The 22,661-nt window shown below is 42.7% G+C and overlaps 1 protein-coding gene across 5 annotated transcripts in view; it reads left to right on the top strand.

The window, feature by feature from the left end:
* Positions 1-22,661, top strand: part of VEZT (vezatin, adherens junctions transmembrane protein) — a 75,915-nt gene that overhangs the window by 25,591 nt on the left and 27,663 nt on the right. For 3 of the 5 annotated variants that reach the window (XM_070410843.1, XM_070410844.1, XM_070410846.1), the window contains exons 2-5: positions 6,635-6,769; positions 11,280-11,366; positions 15,539-15,714; positions 21,134-21,409. In XM_070410843.1, coding sequence (XP_070266944.1) covers positions 6,635-6,769; positions 11,280-11,366; positions 15,539-15,714; positions 21,134-21,409 — 674 coding nt within the window. The remainder of the gene's footprint in view (positions 1-6,634; positions 6,770-11,279; positions 11,367-15,538; positions 15,715-21,133; positions 21,410-22,661) is intronic. The other 2 variants (XM_070410845.1, XM_070410847.1) reach the window with 2 other exon arrangements.

The following is a 22,661-nucleotide window of genomic DNA, read 5'->3' on the forward strand; positions in this document are numbered from 1 at the left end:
GCCCGGTGCACAAAAATTTGTGCACTGGGCGGGGGGGGGCGGGTCCCCCAGCCCGGCCTGTGCCCTCGCGCAGTCTGGGACCCCTCGGAAGATAACGACCTGCTGGCTTAGGCCTGCTCCCGGGTGGCAGAGGGCAGGCCCAATCCCTAGGTGCAGCCCCTGGTCAGGCTCAGAGCAGGGCCGATTGGGGAGTTGGGGCACCACCCCGTCATGCACAAAGCAGGGCGGATCGGGAGGTTGCGATGCCACCCTCAGTCACGCTCAGGGTAGGGTCAATTGGGGGGTTGGGGCACCGCCCCCTGTCACACTCAAGGCAGGGTCGATGGGGAGGTTGCAGCGCCACCCCCTGTCACGCACAGAGCAGGGCCAATCAGGGGGTTGGGGCGCTGCCCCCTGTCACTCACAGAGCAGGGCCCATCAAGGGGGTTGGGGCTCCGTACCCTGTCACACACAGAGCAGGGCCCACCAGGGGGTTGGGGAGCTCCCCCCTGTCATGCACACAGCAGGGCCCATCGGGGGTTGGGGCGCTGCCCCCTGTCACTCACAGAGCAGGGTCGATAAGGGGGTTGGGGAGCTCCCCCCTGTCACTCACAGAGTAGGGCCGATAGGGGAACTGGAGCACCGCCCCCTGTCACACACAGAGCAGGGCAGATCAGGGGGTTGGGGTGCTGCACCCTGTCACACTCAGGGCAGGGCCAATGGGGAGGTTATGGCTCTACCCTGTCACACACAGAGCAAGGCCCGTGGAGGGGGGTTGGGGCGCCACCCTCTATCACCCACAGAGCAGGGTCGATCAGGGGGTTGGGGTGCTGCACCCTGTCACACTCAGGGCAGGGCCGATGGAGAGGTTATGGCTCTACCCTGTCACACACAGAGCAGGGCCCGTGGGGAGGGGGGAGTTGGGGCACCGCACCCTGTCACACACAGAGCAGGGCCGATCAGGGGGTTGGTGTGCCGCACCCTGTCACACACAGAGCCGCAGGGCGATCAGGGGGTTGGGGAGCTCCCCCCTATCAGGCACAGAGCAGGGCTGATCAGGGGGTTGGGGACCTTCCCCTGTCACGAACAGAGCAGGGCGGATAGGGAGGTTGTGGCCCACCCCCTGTCACACACAGAGCCGCAGGGCGATCAGGGGGTTTGGGCGCTGCCCCCTGTCACGCTGATCCTGTGCCAGGAGGCTTCGCGGCTCCGCTGATCCCAGTGCTGGGAGGCATATTACCCTTTTACTATATAGGATAGAGCCTGGGGGCCGGCTGCTTTGCCCTGAAGGGTGTCCTGGATCAGGGTGGGGGTCCCCACTGGGGTGCCTGGCCAGCCTGGATGAGGGGATGGTGGCTGTTTGCAGCTGGTCACACACCCTTCAGGGTGGGGGTCCCCACTGGGGTGCCTGGCCAGTCTGGGTGAGGGGCTGAGGGCTGCCTTAAGGCTGGTGATTAACTGAAGCTCCCAACCGCTCCTTTTTTTCTTTTTCTTTTTTTATTCTGGGTCAGCTTTAGCTCTGGCTCTAGCTCTGAGGCTTCCGCTGGTTTGTTTGCGTTCTATAATCGAAACAATGTATAACTTCAGCTCTGAGATCCCAGCCATTTGTTTAGCTTCTATATTTGTTAGAATGTTTCAAACTGCCGGCTCAGAGGCCGGCAAGGCAGGCGGGGAACATTGGAGTCTGCAGCAAGCAAGCCTCATGTTCGCTTCCAGCTGCCTGGCTGCCGGCAGCCATCTTGGCTGACAGCTAATTTGCATATACTCACTGATTAGCCAATGAAAAGGGTAGCGGTCGTACGCCAATTACCATGTTTCTCTTTTATTAGTGTAGACTAGTAGCATGGTGCACGAAATTCGTGCACTGGGGTAAGGGGGGAAGGGGCCCCTCAGTCTGGCCTTCACCCTCTCCAATCTGAGACCCCTCATGGAATGTCCAACTACCTGTTTGTGCCCACACTTTTAACAGATAACAGCTCCATTGTTGTTTCTTTCTTATGCTTAAAACCATTGGAATTAGTAGGTATTCAAAGTGTGTATACATTTTGGGGGGACACCCTGTATATCTCTAGTCAGCGGTGAAAGAAACCAACAGTAGATTTGGAACCCCCAGACAGGGAACCTCGCTCACTCCCCACATGTCTCCCTACTTCACTTTCCACCTTCGTGGGCAGCAGGAGAATCAACGTTTTCTTTCATTAATTCGGAAAAGCATGTCCTGTCACCCGCTGCCCGGCAGGAGTGCGCTAGGCCCCAAGCAAGCGAGGCTCAGTCAGGGCAGCCTTCGCTCATGGGTGCTGGCACCCAAAGTGCACATTCCTCCTCTACAGTTGCCCCAACTATCCCACTGTTTCACTGAGAGGAAGGAATTCCTCTCCACCTCTGAGTTCTTGATCTTGAATGCTGACCAAAGGCACCTCAGCGAGGGCCGCCCGTGCCCACCAGGTGTGTCTATCTGCACCTGCTCCTGCCTCAGCACCTGCATTAACCCCCCAGAGGTGATCTCGTAACTGCACTGGCCTCCGTGGGAACAGGGCATCACCACTCCACCCTCTCACTGTCATCTCATAGGTGCCCACCCTCAGCACCCAGAACACCCAGACACTCTCCAAAGGACGTGAGCGCATCAGAGGGGATGTGTGCACATCCTGTGGGGGTGTTAGGCATGCCGGGTTGATGGAAGTGCGGTGGAGAGGCGGGGGGAACTTGTGCACGCCTTGGTTTGCAACTGTTGCAGGCATGGAGGGTGACAGTGTGCTGGGGGATGTTCGCACACCAGGGGGGATGTGCACACCAGAGGCCTCTGGCTTTGCAGATCCGCAAACCCCGGTGGTGCGGCCAGGAGGATGTCAGTCTGTTCCACCACGGTGGCTGTCCCTGCGATCCTGCACCTTCTGGGCTAGGAGGCGGATCTTGCGCAGCCACTCCTGAGCACTGATGGCCTGCAGGCGCTACTTCAGCTCAGCCTGCAGGCTCCGTTTGGCGCGCTCACAGCTGGCACCACCGCCATGTGGGGAGTACAGGCCGCCCTCCGCCCGCCTGCCTCCCCTGTCCAGAGGCTCTCTGCGCTGCTCACCTGCCCAGAGTGACTGGGGCTGGGCGGAAGCCAGGCATCCTGCCCTGCCCAACCCCGGCCGATCTGCCCCTGTGCGAGCTGCCGCCCCGCCGGAAGGGTCACGGATCCAGGTCCCAGGACCAGGGACAGCCTCAAGTGCTGACCTCCGCCCGGCAGGGTCACAGATCTGGATCCCAAACCTCGGACAGCCTTGCCCACTGCCGCCCGCCTTCAGTGTGCAAATTAGCTGCCATCTTGTTGCTTCAGGGTGGGGGTCCCTACTGGGGTGCCTGGCCAGCCTGGATGAGGGGATGATGGCTGATTGCAGCTGGTCACACCCCCTTCAGGGTGGGGGTCCCCACAGGGATGCCTGGCCAGTCTGGGTGAGGGGCTGAGGGCCGTTTTCAGGCTGGCAGGCGACTGAAGCTCCCAACCTCTCCTTTTTTTCTGTTCTTTTTTTATTCTGGGATTTATTTACCTTCTATGGCTGTCACTGGAGCTGAGAGCCAGCTTTAGCTCTGAGGCTCGGCTCCAGCTCTGAGACCTCGGCTGCTGAAAGAAGGTACTGGGTTTGTTTGGGTTCTATAATTGAAACACTGTTGCGGTCCTGCTGGCTGAAGCCCAGCTGACTGAAAGCAGGTTTCTGGAGTTTGTTTAGGTTCTATAATTGCAACATTGTTTCTTAGACTGCAGCTCAGAGCCCAGCAGCGGCAGGCGGGGAACGTTGGCTTCCTCCATCACTGGAGCAAGCAAGCCTCCTGTTCGCTTCAGTTGCCTGGCTGCCGGCCGCCATCTTGGTTGGCAGTTAATTTGCATATCCTGCTGATTAGCCAATGGGAAGGGTGTCGGGGTTATGGTCAGTTTGCATGTTTCTCTTTTATTAGATAGGATATTTAGATAGATTTGTTGAGTGGAATCAAGGTTTATTTTTAAACATATCACTACCTTTGTACTTTAGAGAAAACTAAAAGTTAAAATTAAACTTTGCTTTTTTTATCCAGAAAGAGTTGTCTCATAAATTTTCATCCAGTAGTGATGGTGATCTTTCTGTTTCGTGGGATTGGGATGATTTTTTCCCCCGTCTGTTCCAAAACCTGTGCTCTTTTCACATAGCCTATATAAAGTTAAAGTATAAATTGAGTGCTTATTATGTGTCATGTACTGTTCTAAGTGCTTTATATTTATGAACTAGATAATATTATTCCTCCTATCTTTAGTTGAGACAACTGGAGCATGAAAAGATTATAACTTGCCATAGTTAGCCAGCTAGTAAGAATTGGAATTTGAATCTATGGTCCGGCTCCAGAGTTTCTGTCTTTAACCACTGTGTTCTTTTTTATTTTATTTTATTTTATTTTTATTTTTTATTAAATCTTTATTGTTCAGATTATTATATTAGTTACTCTTTTTTCCCACCATAACTCCCCTCCACCCAGTTCCAACCCCACCCTCTGCCCTCACTCCCCACCCACTGTCCTCATCCATAGGTGTACGATTATTGTCTAATCTCTTCACTCACCCCCACACCCCTCCCCCCCCAGAATAGTCAGTCCATTCCCTTCTATGTCCTTGATTCTATTACAATCACCAGTTCATCAGATTATTTATTCCCTTGATTTTTAGATTCACTTGTTGATAGATGTGTATTTGTTGTTCATAATTTGTATCTTTACCTTTTTCTTCTTCTTCCTCTTCTTACAGGATACCTTTCAGCATTTCATATAATACTGGTTTGGTGGTGATGAACTCCTTTAGCTTTTTCTTATCTGTGAAGCTCTTTATCTGGCCTTCACTTCTGAATGATAGCTTTGCTGGATAAAGTAGTCTTGGTTGTAGGTTCTTGGTATTCATCACTTTGAATATTTCTTGCCATTCCCTTCTGGCCTGCAAAGTTTCTGTTGAGAAATCAGCTGACAGTCGTATGGGTACTCCCTTGTAGGTAACTGATTTTCTTTCTCTTGCTGCTTTTAGGATTCTCTCTTTGTCTTTTGCTCTTGGCATTTTAATTATGATGTGTCTTGGTGTGGTCCTCTTTGGATTCCTTTTGTTTGGGTTTCTCTGCGGTTCCTGGACTTGGAAGTCTATTCCTTTCACCAGGTAGGGGAAGTTTTCTGTCATTATTTCTTCAAATAGGTTTTCAATATCTTGCTCTCTCTCTTCTTCTGGCACCCTTATAATTCGGATGTTGGTACGCTTGAAGCTGTCCCAGAGGCTCCTTACACTATCTTCATATTTTCGGATTCTTTTTTCATTTTGCTTTTCCGGTTGGGTGTTTTTTGCTTCTTCGTATTTCAAATCTTTGACTTGATCCTTGCGACCCTCTGGTCTGCTGTTGGGAGTCTGTATAATATTCTTTATTTCAGTCAGTGTATGCTTAATTTCTAGTTGGTCCTTTATCACAACATCGAGGGTCTCATTAGATTTCTTGAGGATCTCACTACATTTATCGGTGGTCTTACCAGTCTTTTCGAGGATCTCACTACATTTATCGGCGGTCTCACCAGTCTTTTCGAGGGCCTTACTCAATTTATCGGCGGCTTCTAAACAGTTCTTTAAAGACCTTAAAAGTGTGGTTTTGAACTCTATATCCAACAGTTTGCTTTCCTCCAGTTCTGTTGTTTGTGTCCTGTTTCTTTGTCTCGGCATTTTTTATGCTTCGCTGTGTCGATAGAGTGCCTTTCTGTGCTAAGTGTCCCAATTACCTGAGGTAGACACTCTTGGTGCACCCCCTTGTGGGCTTTGTGCACAGTCTTGTTGTGTTTAAGCCTTGATTGTTGTAGTTATCACTGTGAGGAATTGACCTCCAGGCCAATTGGCTGTGAGAATCAGCTGTGTCTGCGGTGGGAGAACTTCTGTGCTGGAGACACCCCTCTGGGGCTAGACTTGCTTCAGTGGGGCTTTGGTGTTCACTGAGTCTGCCCCCTGAGTGTGTCTTTTATGGTTCCACGGAGCTGCAAGCTGGATGGTCCCTACCACTGTGTTCTAATGCTTTTATTAACTACACTGTCTCTCATTTACCATATGCTTGGACATAAGCTAACTGTCTTGGAGTTTTAAGTTTTTTTATAGTGTTGGGTACTGTATGTGTTATCTATAGTATAATAATACATATTTGTGCTTGACTGGATCAGTGAATATGATGGTATGATACAATTATAATTAATACAGTACAATCATTTCCTAATTCTTCTTGCCTTCAATTAATAACTGTTTTTCAGTATAGGTCCTCGTAGGAGCTACATATAGCCAGGATTGGCTATTTTGAAGCAGTATACTCTAATATTACAAAAATTCGGACAAAGAAATTTCTTAACAAATCTATTTATATTCCTAAATTAATTTTTCCTTGCTATGCTCACTCAAAAATATCTGTGTGTTTTATTTAGAGTTTTCCCCCCTTTTGGATCCCTTTGTTAAACTGTTTGTTGGTGTGTGTTTTTTATGTTAAATGATATTGTGATATAATTCACTTTTTTATAGATTAAACCTTAAAGAATTTGGGCATACTGGTCATGATAGTGACATTTGGTATTGAATTTGGCCTCTAAAACTTGAAATAATAATGATTTCCATATATGTTTTATTTGATGTCTCTTTCAGAATTCTCCACTTTACCAGTACTTACAGGATCTGGGACACACAGACTTTGAAATATGTTCTTCTCTGTCACCAAAAGCAGAAAAATGCACAGTGGCAGAGGGACAACAAAAGTCCCCTACAAGAGCCCTGCCAAAAGTAAGGAAGCATGCTCTTTCTCTATGACTTAATCTTTTGTTCTTTGCCTTACAAAAAAACAAAAAAAACACCTTGTCCTCCCCTACACTGGTAAGACTTTATTTTTTATTTCATCAGTAGTACAAAACTGCCTGTTTAGATAAAAATGAAACCTTGCTGTTTCAGACTATCTCGTGGGTAATTTGTATAAGTAGAAATGAATATGGTTGAGGATCAAAATATATTATTTATTTAAATAATGAAGTTATCTGGAAAGGACCAGAAAAATACACTAAAGCATTAATGAGAACCCAACTACTAGGGCTATTATATTAAGAGTACAAATTATAAGAAAGCAAATTGATAAGGTATTTCATAGTTTCAAGAATATGTGATGGAGCGAGTATACTTACCTCAATTTCTAATGCTCTTTATGTTTGCAGTATTATATATTTTTATATAATACATACCTCATAGTTCCTGTACAGCATTATGAGGCTAAGATGCTAGAAGAATCTCCATAAATTATCCTATATAATAAAAGGCTAATATGCAAATTGACCAAACAGCGCAATGACCAGTCACTATGACACTCACTGACCATCAGGGGCAGATGCTCAATGCAGGAGCTGCCCCCTGGTGGTCAGTGCACTCTCACAGGGGGAATGCCGCTCAGCCAGAAGCTGGGCAAGCACAGTGGCAGTGGCAGGAGCCTCTCCGGCCTCCGAGGCAGCACTAAGGAGCAGCAAGCTGAGCGGTAAGGAGCGGTGAGCAGGCAGGCAGTAAGGAGCAAGGGCTCCTGGACTGTGAGACAGATGCTTAGGCACAGGGAGCAGGCCTAAGCCAGCAGGCAGACATCCCCCAAGGGATCCTGGACTGCAAGACGGTGCAGGCCAGGCTGAGGAACCTCCCCTCTCCCCTCACCCACCAAGTGCACAAATTTTCATGCACCAGGCCTCTGGTGTTTTATAGAATTTATTAACCTAAATTCATTTATGTCCTTTTATTTTATTAAAATAAAAAATATATTCTGTTTTAATACAAAGAATTCAAATTTAGTAGAAAACTATAACTAGGTTACCTAATTTTTTGAGCATTCTAATTTAATCTGTGTTTTATTACAAGATCAATTATTTTCAGGAGGTAGCTTTGAAAGTTTTCAATTACTCATTTACTCTAGGGCAGCCGTGGGCAAACTACGGCCCGCGGGCCAGATCCGTCCCGTTTGAAATGAATAAAACTAAAAAAAAAAAGACCGTACCCTTTTATGTAATGATGTTTACTTTGAATTTATATTAGTTCACACAAACACTCCATCCATGCTTTTGTTCCGGCCCTCCGGTCCAGTTTAAGAACCCATTGTGGCCCTCGAGTCAAAAAGTTTGCCCACCCCTACTCTAGGGCGATAGAGGTCTTTTCTCCTATTTTTCTTTGAAAAATCCCTAAAAGTGAGGTAACCAAGCTGGGCCCATTTGCAATAGCAGAGTAAATACCAGAGAAATGGTTTGTTTTTTTATTTTGTTTTGTTTTGTTTTTGACCCACACCCAAAGGGTGAGAGTTAGGAGAGTTAGAGCTCACATGGTTCGGAATCAATTATCTAGTCCTCTGTACTTAAACCCTTCCTGCTCCTTGGTCCTTTCAAATATGGATGTTCCTGGGGAGGGTTTTGAAAGGAAAACCCACAGATATATCTAATAGATTATTTATAGATTAAAACTTGAATTTTGGATTACTTGACAAGAAAAGACAAAGAAAGGGACATGGGATTAACTTGCATTGACCTGTGTGGTGTGTTCAGGTGTGTGTGTGTGTGTGTGTGTGTGTGTGTGTGTGTGTGTGTTGTTTCTTGTAGGTTTTCAGTCCTTTCATTCATGACAGGTATTTTTACATATAGAAATGTTATTAGTTTATAAATAAACTATAGGCCCAGTGCACGAAATTCATGGACTCAGGGCGGGGGGGCGGGGGGGGGGGGTCCCTCATCCCAGATTGCGGGAAGGCGCAGGTCAGGCCAAGGGACCCCACTGGTGCACGATCGAGGCTGGGGAGGTACATGGGAGGTTGCCAGCCCGGAGGGACCATGGAAGGGCTCCATGGCATGTCTGGCCGTCTTGCCCAGTCCCGATCGGCCGGACCCAGCAGCAAGCTAACCTACCAATCGGAGTGTCTGCTCCCTGGTGGTCAGTGCACGTCATAGCAAGCAGTTGAGCAGCCTTAGCATATCATTAGCATATTACGCTTTGATTGGTTGAATGGACAACGGGATGACCAGACACTTAGCATATTAAGCTTTTATTATATAGGATAAAATGAGGGTTTAAAATGTCATTGACTCAGAAATTGAGGAACAGTAAAAAGCATAGCCAGAGGTTATTTTTCAAAATTACCACATGTCTAGAAAGTTTTAGTCTTCACTTACACATTTCAACTGTATGAGCTATATTTTTCTAAAATGGAGTTTTTCTAAATTTGGGGCAACTAAATTTTAGAAAATGTCTGTACTATAGTTCCTTCTCAGTGGATATATTTTTAGAATTGCCCTCAAAATTCTGTTCAAACAGTGAAGTATTCGTTATTTATTTATTTTTTGGAAAGCAACTTTTTTGATATGAGTTCGTGATGAAACGGCCCTTAGTATTTATTGCTTTTTTAACTTTATTTTTTAACGTGATTGTAAAGTACTTACTGAGTAATTTGTACTGGTATTCTCACCATGAATATTTATTGTCTGTATATTTTTCTGATTTCTTTTCCTGTGATTATTCTTTTCTTTCCTTTTCTTTTTTTTTTAAAGAATCACTGGTTTGCCTTTCATTAATTTTAACCCTTAAGCTTTTAAAAATCAATCAGAAGTCAAGGGTGTAGGAGAACACTTGTCTTATAAAATCATATTAAAGATTCGTATTTGACATTAAGTAGGCTCTTTACTGTTTACAAGGTTATTTCTGAGTTGCAAAGACTCCATGTTTTTCCCTATATTCCCCCATGCAATCTTGGCTGCCATAATCAGACAAAAATCATGCGGCCCCCCTTTTTTGGTATCTGCACTGGAAGTTTAGAATCAGGCCTCTTCTCTGCTTGATCTGTTTTCTCTGAGAGATTCCCGGTACTTTCTTGCCTTCATTGTCCACTTATGGTCTATTCTCCATCTTCGCTGAGTTCCAGATCTTTGTTAGACATTTCCACCTACCTGTGCCCCAGGAAACTCAGATTCAACATGTCTAAAACAGAGTTTTCCTGAGCACCCCACAAACAAACAAAAATTTTTTATATTTCCAAATTATACCCTCCTACTTATCTTACAACTTCCCATCACTCCCAACTTGATTTGGTCACAAAATAATATGTCAAGTCAGCTTCTGTGTCTCTAAAATCTAACCCTAATTATTACCATTTTTGCTATCCTAGTGCAGGCCTATGACATTATTTAGCTGTACTACTCTCCTAATCATGCTCTTGGCTACAGTCATTCCCTGCCAGTACAGCCTCTGAACTGTTGCCAGTTATTTTTCTAAAATGATTTCTTTATTATTTCACTTCCTTGCATCAAAACCTTAGTTGGCTCCTCACAGCCTACAGGATAAGATCTAAAAGATGTGTTATATGAGACCAAAGTCCTTTCAAACCCATCTCAGTGTACCTTTTCAACTTTATTCTAGTTCCCTTTTTCCCTTGGGTCTTAGCTGTCCCAAACTGTGCCACCAGCCCCATGGCATGTTCGTCCCTGGCTCTCTCCTGTAATTATCCAGTTCCCTTGCCTGGAGTGTTCTAACCTCCTTTGTTGCTACATTTCCACTCATCTGTTAGGGTTTAGTTCCAGTATTAGCTCCCCTTGGCCTCTTCTTTTCCCACATTTTTCACACTTTACATTGGTTTGTAATTATTTGTACTGTCTCTTCTGTATCAAGTTCTTGACAACATTATGTGTGTTCATCTTCCTTCCCATGATTGTTTTTCAGTACCTGAGATATAGTAATCCCTCAAGGAAAGTAAACTCCATTTGCTGGCATGCTCAGGAAATGGGCTATTACGGTATATTAAATTTGGGGAGTGATTCAATAATATGCTTTTTATTTCAATGAGACAGTTTTTCTAAAATTAAAATTTCTTCCTGCCTTAGTATTATGGAATGATCTTGGAGAACCCTATGGTTTTCCTCTGAAATACATACCATCATCATTTTGATATAGTTTATAGTATACCGAAGATAAATGGGCTACATCAAGATGACTTCTGGTGGCTCATTAAAAATCATATTTTCAAGTCTCATTTCAAACTTACTGAATCTGAACCTTCAGTTTGGGGCCCAGGAATATGTTTCTAACTAAAATCAAATCCATGTGATTTTGATATGTAAGTAAATTTGGAAACTAATAAGGAGGCTGAGACATACTGACAAAACATAGAACCTGGGTGATTTTCTTTCTTACCCTGATAAAAACTGTGATTCATTAGATGTAATTATTTGAAGTTTTTCTGCTATCTGGTTGTAGTTTAATAATCCTATGTAATGTCATTCATCTCCTTTAGCGAGGCATCCTGTTAAAAGTGGCTGAAACCATCAAAAGTTGGATTTTTTCTCATTGTAATAAGAAAGATGATTTACTTCACAAATTGGTGAGTGTTCGTTTTACTTTTTTTTGTCAATATTCAGGGCTCCAGCTTATTAGTGAGAAAATTGATAAATCAGAATTTGTCTTGCTACTGATTTGGGCAGTGATTAATTTTTATTAGCAATTCTGGGCAGTTCTGCAAAAGGAGATTTTCCATTTCATGAATTGTTAAAGTTGTTTGTGTCTCCTAAGAAAAAAAAAGAAAGTAAATTCTTCAATAATTTGGGGATCTTTGAATTTGGACTCCATATTATTTCATACTTCCACTGGTAAGAGGTTATTAGTCACTTACTTAGAATATTCTTGGTAGTTATTGAAACCTTATTTGTTAGAGTACTATTTTCCACTGCCATCTTCCTCCGTTGACAGATATTTCTCTTAGTAATGAAGGGATTAGGAATATATCCATTAGTGGGATCTTCTCCTTTTTCATTAGGAACTTGACTGTCTTTATCCTTATCCCACAACCAATGATTATAAGTTTAGGCAAAATCAAAAGTGGCTCCTCCCTAATTTATTATTAATCTGACAACTTCAGATTATTTTATTTTATTAATTTATTTACCATTGTTTGACAACTTCATATGTAAAATTTAGTCTCCAGGACTGATAAATCACAGAATTTTCCAAAGACTTGGAATAGTCAACATTGATTCCTGTGAGGCTTGCTTTTTTTTCTTCTCTCTGCTGTAGTATATCTGTTGCTTGACCTCTTGTCCCCCAAGAAGGAGTACCTCAAGTTTTTACATCCTAACAATACAAAATTGAAGTGATAAAGCTTTTCTCCTGGCTCTCGGTAGGAGAAATCAGGTTACAAGTAAGTAGGCTTTCAGGATCCTCTGCTGGCCTATGACCCTAAGATAATAATTATTCTTATAAATAATCATTTATAAAAAAATGTTTACAAAGTGCTTTCACATTTTGATTTGGCAGTCTAAACACTGTAAGGTTTGGTGCACTTACCAGCTGGAAATCCTGAGGTTCAGACCACTCAGTTTGATTTAAGAATACTGATTAAGTGAATTATTCAAGAATCAGCTAGAAAGTGATAGAGTCAGAATTTGTATTCTGATCTCCTGGTTTCTAAGCCCAGGCTCTGTACTATAATGCACTACCTCTCTAGCTTGAGTATTATTATGTTTTGACTGACTAAAGTTACTTTTTTAGCAATCCAAAAGGGCAAGTTCTTTGTTCAGGGTTTCATCTTTGTGGGTGTGTTGAGAAGGTCAATGAAGTATCTTGTCATCTACGTAGAATACCATCTCTATCCAGGTGGAGCCATCCTCATTCTTCAATGATACTAGGACTGTGATAAGGTACATGGATCCATATACATTTTTCAGTGGTTTAATCATAGTCTGTATAGTCCTGATCTTTTCATTCTTGGTTCTTTGTCACTGGCCACATATTTTATGTTTTCTTCTTAAAGTATAAAAAAAAATGTCTTTATAGCAACTATGATGGTAGTGATATTAGCACTTTTAAAGTACTTTTTAGCCTATAAAGTGCTTTCAAGTTTTATCTAATTTGCTCCTCATCAGCTTTATGAAATAGCATTATATATTTAAAAGTGTGTAAGATCATTGAAGTGTATTGATGCATAAATAGGTTCCCTTCTCCATCCGTACGGGCAAAAATAGAAATCTGTTTTATTCTTCAGCTGTGCTTTTCATCTCTTTCATTCCGTCCAAGCAGAAATCTTCCTAAGTTACCTTCTCGTGCCATTTTCTCTTAGATCCTTAAAAAGATTCCTATTATCTATCATTTCAAATCTAATTGATCACTTCAGCATTAAAGAGTCTGCATAAGTTGCATTAATCTACTTTTTCAGCCTTACCCACCTTTATTTTCGTCAACCAACCCAGTCTTCCTTTTCCTTTATTCCATACCTATTCCTGTATGTCTGTTTGTGCTATTATACTGTGGTGGAATTCCTTCCATTTTTATCTCTATTATCAGAATCTTTTCAATGAACAGTCCTAGCTCATTTTCAAGGCCTTTCCCAGAAATTTCAGCCCATTGATCTCTTATTTTCTGCAACAACCTAGTAATGATTATCTATGCTATGATCTCTAAGTTTTTGTATATTATGTATGCTTTTCTTTATTGTATTTTAACACTAGCAGCTAACACTTACATAGTGTTTACTGTGCATCAGACACTCTTAGTATTTTGTAAATACTGACTTCTTTAATCCTCACAACAACCCTATGAAGTTGGTACTACTTACTTTGCAGATGAGGAAACTGAAAGAGTGGGTGGGATTTATAAAGGGTAAAGGGGGTCAAATATATGGTGACAGAAGATGGTTTGACTTTGGGTGGTGGACACACAATGCAATATACAGATCATGTATATAACCTGTGATTAAGCTTGAATATGGATCACTGCATTCCTACTAAGTCCCCATTATGGTCAGCTAGGGCTGAACTCTGTGGTGTGGGAATGATTAACTGACCAAGAAGAGCAAACCCACTGCTTTAAACCCTAGACCTAACTCTTTTATGTTAATTGCTAAAGGCTTTGCACTTTAAAAGTTTTCTTTATTTTGCCCAGCTAGCATGGCTCCATGGTTGAACATTGACCTATGAACCAGGAGGTCATGGTTCAATTCCCAGTCAGGGCACATGCTAGTGTTGTGGGTTTGATCCCCAGTAGGGGTCATGCAGGAGGCAGCTGATCAATGATTCTCTCTCATCAGTGATGTTTTTTCTCTACCCACCCCTCCACCCCCCTACCTTCCTCTCTGAAATCAATAAAAATAAAATATGTAAGTTCTCTTTATTTTTATCTTACAATAGGGTCACTCTATTTCTAAATTTAACACAAAATAAAACTTAAAATTTTCTGACAAAGCAGAATATGTACAGTGAAGCAAAACTGACTACTAGACACTTAGGCTTTGAAATCAGACTTCTGGAGAGCTACTTATTCTCTTTGGACTTTAGTGTTCTCCTCTATAGAATGGAGAGGAGGAGAATGTACGTCACAGGATTACTGTGAAAATTAACCTATCTGCTGTAACATTCCTAACTTGTCTCTTATCTCTACCATGAACACTCTGCGTAAAACTAATATTGATGACTTGCAGTTCTACAGAAGCTTTTCTGTCTCATCTGACTCTTCCAACTCTTATATCTGATCAGTTCTTACTCTTACTTTAAGAGTCAACTCAGGCATAACCTCTTGTACTTTCTCTGACTTCATTGCAAGTTTTGGTACCTTTTCATAATACCCTTGGTATACATCATTGCACTTCTTTGCACATTATATTGTAACTGTTTACTTTTTAGTCCTTCATTAAACTATGAACTCTTTAAGAGTAGAGACTTAAATGTCTTGTTCATTTTTTTGTCCTTGGTATCAAGCATGGTGCCTGATATGTATATTTCTTGATAGATGGCTAGAAGGAGAGAGGAATAAATGAGCTGGTATATGTGAAAGCATTTTGCAAACTATAAATGCTATGCCCATGTTAGTGTGGTTTTATATTACATTCCTTAATGATGTATTTTTAATAACTGAATGTCCATTTTTATAAGGCCTTGATCCTGCTGATGTAATTCTTAGATACTGGCTATACTGTTACAGTATCCAGGGACAGCATCTTATGTTACAGAATCATATTTTCCATGTGTGTTCTAGCAACTTAATTAATTGGGCTTGACTAGACAGGTTTATTAATCTGTGGTTCACATCTTTTTATTAAAAATTTATATTTCAGCCCTAACTGGTTTGGCCCAGCGGATAGAGCGTCAGCCTGCGGACTGAAGAGTCCCAGGTTCGATTCTGGTCAAGGGCATGTACCTGGGTTGTGGGCACATCCCCAGTAGGGGGTGTGCAAGAGGCAGCTGAATCGATGTTTCTCTCTCATCGATGTTTCTAACTCTGTATCCCTCTCCCTTCCTCTCTGTAAAAAATCCATAAAATATATTTTTAAAAAAATTTATATTTCACATCTGGTAGTCCAATAATATCCACCTCAATCTTTATTATTTCACATTTACAGTGGGGGGGAAAAACAGCCCCCAACAGTAGATTGCATTGTTGTTTCTTCTTCTTGGAGTTTATACTGAAAATAAATACCTCTAAATTTTATTAGTACTTTAGGAGCTTAGCATTAAATGCAAAATGATGTATGCATTAATACCTCTCTTCCGGTCTTTTAATGGCAAGGATATTGGATTCCGACTCGACTCACTATATACCATCCTGCAACAGGAAGTCCTGTTACAAGAGGATGTGGAGCTGATTGAGCTACTTGATCCCAGTATCCTGTCTGCAGGGCAACCTCAACAACAGGAAAATGGACACCTTCCAACACTTCGCTCCCTGGCAACCCCTAATATTTGGTACTGTTCAGAAAACATCTATCCTTTGCTCACATATAGAGTATTCAGAGGAAATCCATCATGATGCTCCCCATTGTAAAGGCATTATAAACATCCCATACAAAGACCTTTCTAAAGTGAATACTATTTAAAATGAAGCTGGAAACAAATCCACTTTCAACTCAGCATAATTAGTTCTGTATTTTAATAGCCCACATATATTAATGACATGTGCCAAAAAGAATCTGTCTTACCCATATACCTCTATGCACATCTGTAAATGTAGGCCTCTCTGGTTCTTTATGTTTCTTTATAGTTAATAGATTATATCATAATCACATTGTAAAGACAACGAGCATAGGCATGGAGGTAAATGATCACCTCTTGCTTTATTGGCTGAGAAGAGATCATTCTATATAATAAAGAGGGAATATGCAAATTGACTGTCACTCCGACACAAAGATGGTGGTGCCCACAGCGGAGGCAGGGTTTCTATAACACAAGATGGCTGCACCCACAGCGGAGGCTGAGTTCCCTTAATGAGCAATCAGCAGGGACCTGAGGCTGCGCCCCCTCCCTCTACCCCCATGGGGACCTCAGGCCGCACCCTCCCCACCTGGCAGGGCTTGACGGGGTACCTCAGGCCACGCCCCCCACCTTGGCACCTGGCTAGGGGACCTCAGGCTGCGCCCCCCGCCCAGCAGGGCTTGACGGGGACCTCAGGCTGCGCTCCCCGCCCCAGCACCGGGCCAGGGGACCTCAGGCCACACCCCCCACCCAGCGGGGCTTGACAAGGGTGGGACTGGCTGGATCTGGATTTAGCCCAGTGGGGGGGAGCCGGCCGGGTCTGGGTCTCGCATGATTTTAAGGTGCACGTGGGTGGGCAGGGACTTGACTCTGGGTCCCGTGGTGCACCCCAGGCTCTGACAGAAGGAAGATTTTCATATACATTTTACTAATTTTCTTTCATCTCTGACACTTCTATTATAGAGAAAGGGCAAATAGCAATATTAAAATATTTCCTTTAATTAAACCCCTTTTAATGTGTACAAATTTTGTGCACCGGGTCACTTGTAAGGAACATAGTCTAATGATTTACACTATCCTAAAACTTTTCAACCACTTTAAATATTTGGATCTAATGAAGAAGTCCCAGGATAATCTGTTTAAAAAAAAGAAAGAGGAATGGTAAAAAGGGATTTTATATATACACTAGAGGCCCGGTGCACAAAAATTTGTGCACAGGGGGGGGGGGGGGCGTCCCCCAGCCCGGCCTGTGCCCTCTCGCAGTCTGGGACCCCTCAGGAGATAACAACCTGCTGGCTTAGGCCTGCTTCCAGGTGGCAGATGGCAGACCCAATCCCTAGGTGTAGCCCCTGGTCAGGCTCAGAGCAGGGCCGATTGGGGAGTTGGGGCGCCGCCCAGTCATGCACAGAGCAGGGCAGATCGGGAGGTTGCGATGCCACCCTCAGTCACACTCAGGGTAGGGCCGATTGGGTGGTTGGGGCACCGTCCCCTGTCACACTCAAGGCAGGGTCGATGGGGAGGTTGCAGCGCCACCCCCTGTGACGCACAGAGCAGGGCTGATCAAGGGGTTGGGGCGCTGCCTCCTGTCACGCACAGAGCAGGGCCCATCAGGGGTGTTGGGGCTCCGTACCCTGTCACGCACAGAGCAGGGCCGATCAGGGGGTTGAGGAGCTCCCCACTGTCACTCACAGAGTAGGGCCGATAGGGGAGTTGGGGCACTGCCCCCTGTCACACTCAGGGCAGGGCCAATGGGGAGGTTATGGCTCTACCCTGTCACACACAGAGCAAGGCCCGTGGAGGGGGGTTGGGGCGCCGCACCCTGTCACACTCAGGGCAGGGCCGATGGAGAGGTTATGGCTCTACCCTGTCACACACAGAGCAGGGCCCGTGGGGGGTGGGTGGGGGTTGGGGCGCCGCACCCTGTCACACACAGAGCAGGGCCAATCAGGGGGTTGGTGCGCTGCACCCTGTCAAACACAGAGCCGCAGGGCAATCAGGGGATTGGGGAGCTCCCCCCTATCAGGCACAGAGCAGGGCAGATAGGGAGGTTGTGGCCCCGCCCCCTGTCACACACAGAGCCGCAGGGCCATCAGGGGGTTTGGGCGCTGCCCCCATCACGCTGATCCCGGTGCCGGGAGCCTCACTGCTCTGCTGATCCCGGTGCCGGGAGCTTCACTGCTCCACTGGTCCCGGTGCCGGGAGGCATATTACCCTTTTACTATATAGAATAGAGGCCTGGTGCACGGGTCAGGGCCAGCTGGTTTGCCCTGAAGGGTGTCCTGGATCAGAGTGGGGGTCCCCACTGGGGTGCCTGGCCAGTCTGGGTGAGGGGCTGAGGGTTGTTGTTTTCCGGAAGCGAATGACTGAAGCTTCCAACCTCTCCTTGTTTTCTTTTTTTTTTTTTTTTTTATCCTGGGCCAGCTTTAGCTCTGAGGCCTCGCTGCTGAAAACATCGATACAAAGTTTTGGTCCGCCTGGCTTTCAGTCCAGCTGGTTTCTGGAGTTTTGTTTATCTTCTTATTTGCAACATAGTTTATAGTTGCTTAGAGTTGTAGCTCAGAGGCCGGCAAGTGAGGCGGGGAACGTTGAAGTCCGCAGCAAGCAAGCCTCATGTTCGCTTCCAGCTGCCTGGCTGCTGGCTGCCATCTTGGCTGACAGTTAATTTGCATATACTCACTGATTAGCCAATGAAAAGGGTAGCGGTTGTATGCTAATTACCATGTTTCTCTTTTATTAGTGTAGATAACTGTTAATATCCTCTTCCTGTTAAAGTATGAGTTTATTAAATGAACTGAATCATTGTTCCAACTGTTCAAGTTATACAGGCAGTTACATTCATTAGCTTCATTGTGCTGAATTTGTCTTTTCTGTCACACTGGCAGCTGCTTCATACTCTAACATAGCAAAGTATGATGTTTTCCAAACCTGTATCACTCAGATATCATCATAATGAAATAAAGCATCTTATCCTTAAGAAAAAAAAAGTAAGAACTTAAGGGACTGCTACAAGGAACCATAGGTTTTAAGAATTTTACTTTCAAGTTTTCTTTAGCCACAGATAGGATTAAGAAACCATCTAAATGCATGCATATGAGCATAACCAATGGGCATAGACGGTGCGGGGGAGAGGCAGAGGTGAGGGCATGTGCTGGGGGGAGGGGACATCCAGGGAGAGGTCAATAGGGGGAAAAGGAGACTTATATAATACTTTAAACAATAAAGAATTAAATTTTAAAAAAAGAAAAGAAACGATGAGTCTGTAAATACTTGTAGACTTTTCTATTAATACATACAAGTAGATAATGAGAGTTGGCTCTATGATATTACCAGTGTCATATAAAAGTAAAGGATTCCAAGGGAAATTAGGGCAGGCAAATATTTAATAAGAAGCACTCTTAATGAGACTATCTTTGTAGTTTGACTATCTTCAAGTACTGTTTTTCAGACACAGCCCCCCTACAATTACCTTTTTATTATAAATACACATTTTCATCAAAACCTTCATAGCTTAAAAGATGTGTTTTAATCTATAGATTTATAGTTGACCTAAGCAAAAAAATGTATGCATATTTTTACTTCAGTTAAAGCAGTGTAAAAACACAAAGCTTGTCCATATTATGGTCTGCAGTATAAGTGTGTGTATTCCAGATTTGTGGTGATGATTTAAAATTAGATGACTTTATTTGAAACAGTTACTCATCAACTATATATTATTTCCAATTGGAAAAATTCTTATATTTTCTTCAGATATTATATATTTATATTCAAATGCTTGAAGTCTGATTTTAGGAAAAAGGAACTCATTATATATTTGAATATTAAGATAGTATTTTAATATTAAAATTAGTAAAAATTAAGCTATTTTTACTTTAAATTTATAAAATTGGATTTTTTTAATCTGTAAATTTTTTTAGAGTTAAAGAGTCTGTATCTTTACAAAAAAAAGTCTTGACCTAGTCCTAGGGTATTATGCTAAGAGAAATAAGTCAGACAGAGAAAGACAAATACCATATGATTTCACTTTTCTGTGGAATCTAAAACCCAAAAGAAACAAATAAAACAGAAACAAACTCATAGACACAGAGCACAAACTGATGATTGCCAGGTGGAAGGGTAGTTGGGGGGTGGGGTGAAAAAAGTAAAAGGATTAATAAGTTCAAATTGGTAGTTACAAAATAGTCAAGGGGGTGTAAAGTACAGCATAGGTAATATAGTCAATAATCTTGTAATAACTGTATAGTGTCAGGTGAGTATGAGACTTATTGGGTATTACTTTATAAATGGTATAAGTTATCTAACTACTGTACTGCCCACCTAATTCTATTTAATAAAAGGCTAATGTGCAAATTGACCGAATGGCAGAACGACCAGTCGCTATGATGCACACTGACCACCAGGGGGCAGACACTCAATGCAGGAGCAGCCCCCTGGTGGTCAGTGCACTCCCACAGGGGGAGCACTGCTCAGCCAGAAGCCTGGCTCACGGCTGGTGAGTGTAACGGTGGTCGTGGGAGCCTCTTCCACCTCTATGGCAGCTCAAAGGATGTCCGACTGCCGGTTTAGTCCTGTTCCCAGCAGGGAGCAGGCCTAGGCCGTCAGTGGGACACCCCCTGAGGGCATGAATTTTGTGCACCAGGCCTCTAGTGTAAAATAATATTGAATATCAACTGTAATTGAAAAAATTAAAAAAAATTTTCTCTAAGTCATTTCAGAAGGCACCAATTTCTTATGTCCTTTACCTAAACTTATTACTCAGGTTTTAATACCTAAGGACCATTGTCTAGTTCAGTGATGGTGAACCTATGACACGCGTGTCAGAGGTGACACATGAACTCATTTTTGTGGTTGATTTTTCTTTGTCAAATGGCATTTAAATATATAAAATAAATATCAAAAATATAAGTCTTTGCTTTACTATGGTTGCAAATATCAAAAAATTTCTATATGTGACATGACACCAGAGTTAAGTTAGGGTTTTTCAAAATGCTGACACGCTGAGCTCAAAAGGTTCGCCATCACTGGTCTAGGTGCTAGATATTTCAAAACTATTTCACATGATTTTTTTTTTAATATGTTTTTATTCATTTCAGAGAGAGGAAGGGAGAGGAAGAGAGAGAGACATCAGTGATGAGAGAGAATCACTGATCAGCTGCACATCCTCCACTGGGGATCAAGCCCTCAACCCCGGCATATGCCCTGACTGGGAATTGAACCCGCAACCTCCTGGTTAATAGGTCGATGCTCAACCACCGAGCTATGCCAGCCAGGCCATGATTTTTTTTAATGTCATTTTTTAAGCCATATGTTACAAAGAAGATGGAATTTTATTTTAGGAAACCTAATTTACTGATAAAATAACTCATCTTTCTCTTTTCTAATGAGTATTGTTTTCTTTTTTTTTTCTCTCTTATAGGGATGTCTCAATGCTATTTGCCTTCATTAGTTTGCTTATTATGCTTCCCACTTGGTGGATTGTCTCTTCCTGGCTGGTATGGGGAGTGATTCTATTTGTTTATCTGATCATAAGAGCTCGGAGATTATGGAGGACAGCCAAACTACAAGTAACCCTAAAAAAATACAATGGCCGTTTGGAAAATGCAGCAGCAAATAGCCGAGCTTTTACTAATCTTGTGAGAAAAGCTTTACGTCTCATTCAAGAAACTGAAGTCATTTCCAGAGGATTTACACTGTGAGTTCATTTTTTATTTTATTTTTAAATAATTCTTTTTTATTACATAGTTAAATTAGAATATTTACTACCTATTTTCATTTTTGTATTGCTTTTATAGGAAAAAAGTGGGTTTCTCTTTAGCACTTATTAAAGTCTATTGACTGTTCACTAAAGGAATAAATATGTTAGATTTAATATGTAATATAATTCTGCTTATCTACTTTGAGAAACCAAAGTGCTTTGAGAATCATGATTATGTCTGTGTGTTACCTGTAATTTTATGAGATAATGTAGAAAGAGAACCTACCATTGAACCCAGCATACAGTTACCCAATAAATGCTTGTTTCCTTTACTTCCTGTCAGATACTCTGTTTCCTCGGTTTAATTGATAGCTGTATCTGACATGAATTCATTTTGAAAACTCTTGCCCTGTGTTAATAATGTTCTTTAGGTAAATGTTAGTAGATATTATGGCACCAATATTATCAGAATATCATGCAAGTAATGATGTTTCACATTGCCACGAGAAATTAAATATTCAGCAGTCTAGCTGTAAGTGTATTAAGCTGCAGGTTATACTGGTTATTTATTCCATTATTAAAGGAAAAGTTATATTTACTCAACAGCAGTTTATTAGTTATAGAGCAGATGTCCTTCCATCTGGCTCTAAAGCTTGATTGCAGTACACCAGACTGCCTGCTAAACACTAGCAGATGACAGTTGTATTGTAGTATATATGTAATAATTTATCTAACATATAACCTTTGCAATCTATAAGTGGGAGAAAGTATGATGAAGTATATGGTGAAGAATAGTTATTGCTCTTAATTATCGTTGTATCTGGAAAAATATGAAAAGGAGGAACAGAAGACCCTTTGGTAATCATCACATCTTTTACTGTGCTCTGCTCTAGAATAGTACTGAAATGATCTTGGCATAAAAGCTGTATTTGAAAAATCACGAACAGGGAAGTGGAAGAATCTCCAGTAGTCATCTCATTCTTCACTGTTGTGTTCTGAAACAGTATTTTAAACAATCCCAAGACATAAGAGATGTTTTATTACTTTTCTTTCTGCTCAATTCAAAATGGAACAGTCCTCAGTATTTGTTTATTTTTGTCCTTCCATTGTTCACTTCTTTTTGACTGAGCAGAGCAGTTTTTAAGTTGCTTGAGTATCAAGTTTTAAAAGTTAAAAATCACACTAAGAATAAGAGTGGCTTTTCATTCTTGACTTGCACAGGACTTTACTGGGAGAACTGACTGCTTAA

The sequence above is a fragment of the Myotis yumanensis genome, unplaced genomic scaffold (genome assembly GCF_028538775.1).
Source record: "Myotis yumanensis isolate MYYU_CA2020_CCGP unplaced genomic scaffold, mMyoYum1.0.hap1 SCAF_3, whole genome shotgun sequence".
Classification (NCBI taxonomy): Eukaryota; Metazoa; Chordata; class Mammalia; order Chiroptera; family Vespertilionidae; genus Myotis; species Myotis yumanensis.